This window comes from Trachurus trachurus, assembly GCF_905171665.1.
Source record: "Trachurus trachurus genome assembly, chromosome: 7".
NCBI classification, from domain to species: domain Eukaryota; kingdom Metazoa; phylum Chordata; class Actinopteri; order Carangiformes; family Carangidae; genus Trachurus; species Trachurus trachurus.
The window spans coordinates 25493155-25503699 of NC_139901.1; the positions used below are offsets into that span (position 1 = coordinate 25493155).

General features: G+C 41.7%; 1 protein-coding gene across 1 annotated transcript; it reads right to left on the bottom strand.

Annotated features, from left to right (window-relative positions):
- Positions 1–31: 31 nt before the first annotated feature.
- ddx23 (DEAD (Asp-Glu-Ala-Asp) box polypeptide 23) lies at positions 32–10545 on the bottom strand. Its single transcript, XM_083974836.1, has 17 exons — positions 10456–10545; positions 9388–9557; positions 9120–9236; positions 8932–9022; positions 8707–8772; positions 8476–8614; positions 8244–8377; positions 7264–7376; positions 7012–7155; positions 6700–6925; positions 6425–6570; positions 6142–6319; positions 4852–5094; positions 4599–4750; positions 4396–4504; positions 2894–3068; positions 32–879 (listed from the first exon to the last, which is right to left on the bottom strand). Exons 2-17 carry the CDS (start codon positions 9555–9557, stop codon positions 656–658), a joined length of 2427 nt encoding a protein of 808 aa, XP_083830962.1. The 5' UTR covers positions 10456–10545; the 3' UTR covers positions 32–655.

Sequence of the window (10545 nt, forward strand, 5' to 3'; positions counted from 1 at the left end):
GAGGAAACATTCAGACACTTACGAGACAGTGGTCACTCAAGTTTGCTGTATTGACATAATACAAATGTTTATATTTAAAACAATGAATTGTGATTTAGCCTTAGCTCATGTATCTGAAGTGAAAATAGTCGCCCTAACTTTTGGCATTGGTCTCTTTAAACAGTCAGGAAACTCAAATGGTAAATGCGTAATAAAAACTCACAATATCGTACTCGCTACTCACCTACACGCACATCTTGGCTGGTGTCTATCACACGTGGTTGTTATCGAAGAGCAGCATCTTTACAGTGCAGCTCAGCAGTGTCCTGCTTAGTGATCTGGACCTGCGCTCTTGTCCACAGAAGCATAACAAAATATCTACTGCTGAGTCCACATTTACACATTTTTCAACCAAGTAAACAAAATCAAATTCACAGACGGCGATGAAAAGTGTTCACATGTGAGCCATCTCATAAAGAGTGCTGTGAAAACATCTGCACCAGTTAATGTGTCCCTTTTAAAAAGGACAAAAACAGACCGACAGGATGGGGAGGCGAGGTGAAAAACAACTGAAGACATGGGAAGAAGTGAGTTCTACACCATAAATCAATTGTAAAACAGAGAAATCGGACACTGTGTACAGAATATGCAACACGACCAAACGGTCCCGAGTCCATCAGGCGAAGATGGTCTCCTCGCGTCTCTTCTTGGTCAGGATGGTTCCAGGTTTGTGCTGAGCGTCCGGGTGGTTGGCCAGCTCGGGAGGGCAGTTGGAGACCGGGCTCTCCAGGATGGCCTGCTTCAGGTCGTAGAACACGGCCGAGTCCTCTTTGGTGAGGAAAGTCATGGCCACGCCACTCTTACCAGCACGACCGGTACGACCGATACGATGGATGTAGTCTGCAGGAGGAGGAGAAGGAGAACTTTGTTACAGATGAAATAATTACACATGAATTTCTTTGTATTGTACATTGTGAGTTATCTGTTCTTAACAACACTGTTTTAAAGGGATAGTTCAACATTTTGGCAAATAGGCCCATTGCCATAATCCCTATAGTCACAGCAGTAGGTTCGTTAACCTTTAATTGTCGGTGCAAGCTATTTTTTAGAACGGCGGAGCAGAGCCGCGAGCTGCTCAGAGCTACGCTACGGAGGCTAATAGGATTTCTTGGTTTCCCTCATGAAACTCATCAAATAAACAATCCAACAACTCCAAAACGCTCTGGTGGACAAGTTGTGACCTGCACATTCACCACGCTATGAGATAATAACAGAACGTTACCAGACAGAGTTGTTTTTGAGGTAAACGCAGAGACTGCTTGCCGAAAAACTGCTCCCGACGGGAGCGTGCATCAGCAGTTTTGCATGAATCTACCTAGGAAACAACTCTGTCTGGTAACGTTCTGTTATTATCTCATAGCGTGGTGAATGTGCAGGTCACAACTTGTCCACGAGAGCGTTTTGGAGTTGTTGGATTGTGTATTTGATGAGTTTGATGAGGGAAACCAAGAAATCCCATCAGCCTCCGTAGTGTAGCTCTGAGCAGCTCACAGCTCTGCTCCGCTGTTCTAAAAACAGCTTGCATGCACCAACAATTAAAGGCAACGAACCTACTCCTAAAATTATAGGGATTATGGCAATGGGCCAATTTGCCAAATGTTGAACTATCCCTTTAAATGAATAGATATCAAAAAGGTTTAAAGCCTTTGGAAACCTGACTATATATAGTAAAAATGCTTATATTATATCAAAGTCAAGTGCCTCATTAAGCATCCACAAAAGTCTGAGTGACAATAACTATTCATAACTATTAGAAAACCTTGTTTAAAAACAGCTCATTTTGCTATTGAGGCACTATTGAGGCCACTGGTCAGGACAGTGTGGGCGTGGCAGATAACGCTATGATTGACAGCTCCATTGTCATAGCAACACGTCAATGGCGACCGTTAAAAAAAAAAAAAAATCCTCACCGGAGGACGTGCATCGATTGATTGATGCTATTTAGCAGCTAACTAGTCTACCAGCTTCGTTTTGGAGCGTCAGAACCGTCTTTGGTCGTAGTCTCACAGAAAAAAAGAAGCTTTTAACCGTCACTCAGGTCTGTGTGAGCGCCAGGAGGGGCTGACAGACACACACACAGAGACAAGGCAGGTCGCACTGGAAAGCTAATAAATGCTAAAAGCTAATCGCCAATTTACACACACCCTCCCTCCCTCCCCTCACCCCCCCCAAAAACCGGCTGTATCGGCTGCATGTAGAGAGGAGTTGTGGGCACACACACAGACAGACAGAGACTGAAACACAGACAAGGTAGGTCGCGCTGGAAAGCTAATAAATGCTAAATGCTGATCGCGGATTTAAACCGCCCCCCCCCCCCCCCCCCCCCACCACTCCTCCCCCCCACAAAAGAAACGGCTGTATCGGCTGCATGTAGAGAGGAGTTGTGGGCACTGACTGACAGACAGACAGACAGACAGGGCAGGTCGCGCTGGAAAGCTAATCGCCACACACACACACAGCCCCTGTTGACATGGCTCTGGTTGTGAGGACTAGAGAGGAGTGGTGGAGCGACCGTTAGCAGAACGGTTTTGTTCGCTGCCACTGGGGGGCTGTGTGAGAGAACTGACGTGGCGATTTATGAGTGGTAGGATTTATTGCGTGATAAATCCCAGAGATAACTCCGCCCAATTCAAACCTACTGTACAAAACCTTAAAAGACAAATATTTTCAATTTGGATGGAAATTTTTTTCTAATTATTTTTACATGTTTAATAATATGTACATAAGACCCTAAAATACATGGTTAGGAGGCTTTGGTGGATTTGGGTTTCCAGAGGCTTTAAGGAAAATACATGAAATGAAGAAAAAAATCTGAGCTTTGAGGAAACCGTGTGCGTCGAGTGAGGCCTCTTACCTTCGATGTTCTTGGCCATGTCGTAGTTGAGGACCATCGATACGTCCTGGATATCAATACCTCGACCAGCAACGTCTGTGGCCACCAGGATGTCTTTGGCTCCCGCCTTGAGGTTGGAGAGGGCGAACTCTCTCTGTTCCTGGCCTTTGCCACCGTGAAGCGTACAAGCATTGTACTAAAGGAGGAGGAAGAGGAGACAGTTCAGGTTCAATTATGTCGTATATTTTTAATGTTTCGGTAAATCAACACCGAGGCATTTCTCCAGAGTAGTCCAGTACTTCCCAGTGAGAGCCTGAAAATAATTTCTTCTGCACATTTTGATGCAAGATTCACCCTTTAGATGTGGACACAGTGTAGAGCATTTTAATTTCTTCTGCAATTCAATTGTTTTTCAAGATTTTTTAATGTTTTATGACCAGTTGTTTTGTTTGGTTTTGTCTAGTCTGGTATAGTAAACTTGACTATAGTATATGAGTATTACCTTTAGGGAGGACTTGTATTAATTTCTTATTTTTCTCCATACACTGAAGCTGCTTTCACACAAGCGCCTAACATTTCTAGACTTTACTCAGACAAGCTTCATGTGTGTACACAAGCTATTGTATAGATTGAGCTGATGTTCTGTTAACAGTAAGGGTAGTTCTCTTATTTTAGATTTCTAAATATAGTAGGCAATTTATGACAGATGCACTTTACGATACTTATTGTTGATTAAATGCACTTTAATATTGTACCACTCCTTGCTCCTTCCGACTGAAGCTACCACTGTGTGATATATTGTATTTGTACCATGTTGTTCTTTGTTCTGTCCTTGTCTAAATGTTGTTTTGTGGATGGAAATTAGCTTTAGAGCTAAGTCAGGGTTCCTACAACTTAAGCCAACTTAAATTTAAGACTTTTTAAGACGTTTTTAATGCCACTTGAAATTAAATTTAAGACCAACTTCACAATAAACACAAATGCAAAAAAAAACAAAAAACAAAACGTCACCACATCTATTACATACGGTTAGGGACAATTTTACCCACTTTCCTATGTGGTCCAAGGTAAAGTGACTGCTACATGAATGATTGGGGGGGGGGGAAACTGATTTGGGAGCTGGTGGCGGTAAGAAATTTAGCCGCCACTAACTTCTCTATGTCAGAATGTTACCAATTATTTTGAGATTTGAGACTAATTATAATCATAAAATCCCACTTACCAAGTGTTAACATTTTTAAGACGTTTGAAAAATTGATTTAAGACATTATAATGCCAATTAAGGCCTTGTTTTTAGATTAATGAATTCAATGCCTTTTAAGACTTTTTAAGGATCCGTAAGAACCCTGTAAGTCTGGCATATTTACATTTTGTATGTTCATGAATATGCAGAGTCCTGTTACAAATAAACAAATAAATGAAAATTAAAAGATGTGTAATTGAAGCAGGTCATAGTTCGGAGCCCTCTCCTGAACTAAATGAAGAAACTTGAAACTAGTCTTGTCTAGTCTGCTGTGACTTACCCCCATCTTCTCCAGAGACTTGGCCAGCACATCGCAACCCTTCTTCTGGTTGACAAAGATGATGATCGGGGGCTCGAAGCCGTGCGACAACACCTCCAGCAGCTTCTTCCTGCACCACACAAAACCAACAAACTCTCAGTACACGACACCTCAGCAGAAACAAAAGAAAGACGTTCGGTGTTTACGGTTTGTGTCTGTCTCACCTCTTCTCTCCCTCGGACATGAGCAGGACCTTCTGTTCGACCCTCTCGTGAGGTTTGCCTGCAGAGCCGATGTACACCACAGCTGGACGCCTCAAATAGCTCCTGGCCAGTCTCTCCACAGCTGGAGGCATAGTAGCTGTGAACATGACCGTCTGCAAGGCGAAGAAAGAAAAAACATAAATATGTGAGCACCTATCACCTGCAGCAGAGTCTCATCTATAAAGATATTTTTCAAACAGACAGTTAAACGTACTTGTCTGTATTTGTTTTTTCCTGATTCAAAGTTCATCATCATTTTCTCGGGGTCCTCTGCTTCGTCCGTGTCTGGTTTCTGATTGGTCACGGGGATGTACTCCAGGATCTTCTGGACGTCAGGCTCGAAGCCCATGTCAATCATACGATCGGCCTCATCCAGGACCACGTAGGTGCAGCGTCCCAGGACCAGGTAGCGGTTCTCCAACACGTCAATCAGACGCCCAGGGGTGGCGATCACAATCTGATAGAGGAGAAGCACAAACACACAGTCGGTGAACATGTGTTTTGTCTTAATAGCAATGTAAATGCATCAAGGTCTATAAGCTTAAAGGGGAAACTATGCAAGTCCGGTCGCTTTTCTGCTGTTTTGCTAACCCTCCTTCTGGCCATGTGCATTTGTTTACAATGACACCGGCGAGAAATCGATCAATAGAGCGGTACATAACGTTATGTATATCATACACGATGTTACGACGTGTACATTTGTGCAGTTTCATCTGTCATAAACAAGAGATTAGGGGTTATTAGGCGTTTGTGTTGCGGTGAGAGACGAGAGCTGGGACACCACGGTGGCGGTTCTGATCTTGCAAAGTTGTTTTTCAGCCAAGAGGCACTAGGTGGAAGGCAGAGAGCCTCCATTCTCCCTCATAACAAGTTACATTTCATTTATTAAACCATCACAATTACTCCAAAGTTGTTTAATTAAGGTAAAAATGTAGCATAGTTAAGATAGAAATCCTGCATAATTCCTCTTTTAAGACATAGACGCACATATGTTTACATTTTGACGAGTCCATACATTAAAAAGTATGTCAAATTAGCTATAAGTAGTTCCTGTCTGCACTGTGACCATGACTTTAATCGCTTTTGAAACCTGAATGTCAAAAGAAACATCTCACAGGGTTCCTACACATTTGAAATTTCCAAATTCCATACTTTTTCCAGACTTCTTGGTAAAAAATTCAAATAATTTGTGATATTTGAGTAAATAGTTGTGCATTATATAAAAAAAATCATGCAATTAATCATTTGTTTTCATTATTCTGAATGTGTATGCCATTATGTAACCAAATAATTTCCAGGAGATTGTAGCTATAGGTAGGTAGCACATACAAAAATAATTAACCCAGGTAACTTCAGATGAGACCAAACCCAGATAAGTATTAAGATAAATATATTTCCATACAATCATTTCCATTTTCCATACTTTTCCAGACCTGGAAATGTATAAAATCAAATTCCATACTTTCCCATACTTTCCATACTTGCGTAGGAACCCTGATCTCACCTCACAGCCCATCCTGAGACGGAAGCCCTGGTCCTCTCTGGAGATTCCTCCAATCACAGCCACCGTACGGATGCCGAGAGGTTTACCAAACTTGATGGTCTCCTCTTCGATCTGCTGCGCCAACTCACGAGTCGGGGCCAAGATCACAGCGTAAGGTCCCTGGTCCGAGTCCTCAATCCTGCCCAGCGGAGAAAAGAGAAAACAGGTCAGAACAACCAACCAACCAACCAATGACGTTATCAGTGGGTTTAACCTGAGTTTAGTGAGTCATGGGTGTTTTTACCTGTCGATCTTCGGCAGGGTCGTGATCCAGACGAGCAGTGGAATCAGGAAAGCAGCCGTTTTACCGCTACCTGTCTCAGCCACACCGATGATGTCACGGTTCTGTAAGCCAATAGGAATGGCCTGCCTCTGAATAGGTGTTGGATCCTGGATTTGAAGATTAAAAAACAACAACAACAGATCATTAGAGTTTCAGTGTGCACATGAATAACCGAGTTTCCATAACTCAAGTTACCACTCTGTATCGAAACATCAAAACTGTAATTGTGACCTGACCTTGTAGCCACATTTGTCGATGACCTCCAGGATATGTGCAGGCAGCGGGTACTCCTTCCAGTTCCTGATGGGGTTCGGGATTTTCCCTCCCTTGGTGGTGATGCTGTAGTCCTCTCTGAAGATTCGCCAGTCTCTGTCCGTCATCTCGTCCAGTTTCTTCTGGGACCAGTGTCTGTCGTCCCAGCGCTGCTTGGCCTCCTTTTTACGCATCTTCTTCAGCCTCACCCTGAACGGGGTAAAGATAATAAAGATTAGATGAGGTTGCTCCTTTAATCCACAAGACAGAGCCGATCACTTCGATGCTTAACTCACTCTTCCTGCTCCTTCTCCTCCAGCGTGCGCCTTTTCTCCATGAGGTCACCGTAGAATCGTGACTGTTCCCTTTTCTGCTGCTTCAAGTCGATGCCGGCGATGAAGCCTCGTCCGTACAGCTGCACGTGATGCTTTTCTTTGTAACTGGAAGACACATCATCATTGTTTAGACTGCTGCTGCACAAAAACAAAAGCTGCTTTGGGTTCAAGAGACACGTTTTCAAACGCTACAGTTCATTTAAACTGACTCACATTGGGTTGTAGTCGACCGACGTGTCCTCAGACGCATCCCACTCAAACACAAACTTCCTGTCGTTCAGGTGACGAGTTCTACGACGTTTTTTGATCCCACCAAGGTAACGCTCCTGCAAACATTACATATTTACTCAATTAGCACAATACAATCCAGAGAAAGACATTTAGAGGTTAATTACAACTGCTCAAACACATAAAAATCAGACTAATGTGAATGTGTACAACATTGTCACAACTATTTCCACACAAGTATAAACAGCGGGGAAAATAAGTATCGAACGTGTCAACATATTTCTCAGAAAATATATTCCTAATAGAGCTATTGACATGAAATTTTCACCAGATGTCAGCAACAACCCAAGTAATGCACATTTACAAAGAAATCTAAACATTTTATGTCCATGAATTAAGTAATGTGTAATACAGTGAAATGACACAGGGAATAAGTATTGAACACATGAAGAAAAGGAGGTGCAAAAAGGTTTGGAAAGCCAAGAAAGCAGCTGGAGTCTGTCAGTATATAGAAAGTAACCCTGTCCCCTATCAGTGCAAAGTAATATCAGTTGGTTTAGTCAAAATGAACGCCTATGAAAAGGTTTCTCATCACCAAGGTGTCACACAAGAGGCATCTCATGATGGGTAAAAGCAAAGAGCTTCTCAAGACCTTAAGAAACTTATGTTGCAGAACATACTGATGCATCGGTTACAGACGTGTCTGAATGCACCGTTTTATCCGTTAGTGCCGTTATCCAGAACTAAAAAGAACAACATTTTACCAGAAAGTCAAAAGAAAACTAAGAAGAGTCGTCCAAGAGTCGTCCAAGCCCTGACAGAGAGTTTTAGAGAGACCTGCAATCAGCAGGTGCAGTTATAAAAGAAAATACAATGAGTAACGCATTTAACCGCCATGGCGCGTTCAATACTTATTTTCCCCACTGTATATAGTATATTATTAAACGTTCTGTCCCTGTACAAACCTTGATGGCGTGGAGCTCTTTGCTTTTATCTTTCTCTTCTCTGAGCTTTTGTCGTCCATCATCCTCTTCGTTTCCATTGTTCTCTCGCTCCATTCGCTCTCTCCGCTCTCGTCTCTCCCTCTCCTGGGGGTCCTCTGTAATAAACCGTCTCAGTTACTATCAACATGATTTATAATATTAAAAAAACAAAACAGATTGTCTACACCTAAACAGACATGAGGTTGATACACACCCATCATTTTTCTCCCCATGTCCTGGAACATCCGTCTTTTCTTCCTCTCGTCGTCCAACAACCTCCTCCTCTCCTCTGTCTGTTGCACTCTGCGTTTCAGAGCCTCAGCTTCTCGTTCTTCTTTGGACAAGAACTTGGGCTGAAAAAGAACAAATTAAAAGGTGAGTGAAAGAACAAATAATCACTGGCCTAAAGGTAAAAAGAAAACATATATATCAGTGAACATCTCACCTTTGCTTCTGCCTCCTCCTCTGCCTTTTTTTTGGCCAGAAGCTCCTCTAAAGAGAGAGGCTGGACCTGAACGGGAGGCAAGGTAAGTTTATTTGTTTGGCACCATCAACACAAGGCAACACTAAGAGGTTTAAATATGCAATAACATTTACGTGACAATAAAAGCAAATGTTATTTATTTATAAACAAAAGAAACAAGGCAACACTGTGAAACCAGATTCATACCTTCTCTTTCTTCTTTTTCTCATCTTCTTCCTCTTCTGTTTTTATATCCTTCTCTCGCTTTAATTTTTCCTTTGATTTAGGTGAGAGGCTCCTTTAAAGAAGAGAGACAGGCAATAGCTAATTACTCTCTTATATCTTAATAGAAAATGAATAAAACAGTTGTACAGTGTTTTTAAGCGTATACATACCTGGACCTCTTGCGATCTTTATCACGTCGATGGCTATCTCTGTCTTTGCGGCCCCTCTCTCTGTCCTTTTCTCTTTCACGGTCCTTTTCTCTATCCTTGTCTTTTATGCGACGGTCTCTGTAATTATGAAATAAGCCCCCAGATTATGTTTTTGTTTTAATTCAGAAAAAGACTAATTGAAACTTTGCCATGCAGAGAATAAAACAATTATAACATGAGTTATAATTTAATAAACACTAAAGGAGAGTTTATGTCTTTGTGTCTTTACCTGTCTGGAGATTTGGAGCGATTTCTCTCACGAGAGCGATTTCTCTCATGGCGCTTGCGTGAAGGGGAGACTTTACGGTCTCTCTCTCGTGAGCGGCTGCTGCGTTTCCTCTCCCTGTCCTTGGTCCCTGAGGATTCAGCTTCCTTTTTGTCTGTGGAGTCGGCTGCCATCTGGGAACACACATAGGATGGTGGTGGATTTGTCAGGGATTTGTAAGTGTATTTAAACATTTGTCATTTTCATTAACTTAGGTTGATATTTTTTTTCTACTCTTGCATGACAACATTTAAAATGTGCTTTAATCTGTGGAAAGTCATTGAAAAAACCTAATGTGTTATGGTTGTTCCTGCCAATAACCACTGCAATGCACTGAACATATTTTCTATAAAACTACTTCTTTCCAACTTCACTGAATTCTTAATTTATTCCAGCTGTGGAGGCAGAACATAAACAATAACCAAAACAACTTAGCCTACATAATTATGAACAAAAACATTTCACACACATCAAAAAGAAATGTATCTAAACGTCTGTACAATTTACTTATGCATACCTGTGCAATATTGCAAAGTAAATGTTTAATATGACTCATGTTTAATAAAAGTTGGGTTTCAAATTGAATAGTCAATTCCCCCATGTATCAATAAGTTATAGAAGAGAAAGTCCTATAAAATATGATGGATTTCCTACGACATGTCTGACAACTATCGGGAAAGTTCAGGATTTATCCGGGTTTTATTTCGCTAACGCAAAGGACAACTAGGAATTTTCAACGTTAGTCGTTTAGTTAACATTTCTGGTTCACTCATAATTACTTTCCCAAAGTGAAACTTTTAACAAAAGGTGTAATTAACTCTAAAAACAAAGTAACTCAGTCTGCACAGAATGAATGCAGAGCGGGTAGCGTGAACAAGCTAGCTCCTTGCATTAGCTAACAATGTAGCTAGAAGCTAATCGTCTTGAATAAACCGCTTAAACCTGGAAAATGTAAAACTTCAGTAAATTCATAAACTTGCAGTAAATGAAAGCCAGTTGGTTGATGTACAGTTTACAACATTTAAAACGTACCTTTCTCACTTGTCAACAAAACACTTGCGACCAAACTACGCTTCAAGAAGACGCCATACCACCCGACATTGGCTAAAGCGCGCAGGTGGT

Coding starts and splice junctions, on each gene's coding strand:
- ddx23 (XM_083974836.1), bottom strand. CDS start 9,557: ATGGCAGCCGACTCCACAGACAAAAAGGAAGCTGAATCCTCAGGGACC. Junction 6,571..6,699: donor TCGACAAATGTGGCTACAAG/GTCAGGTCACAA, acceptor CTTCAAATCCAG/GATCCAACACCTATTCAGAG. Junction 880..2,893: donor CATGGCCAAGAACATCGAAG/GTAAGAGGCCTC, acceptor CTCCTCCTGCAG/ACTACATCCATCGTATCGGT.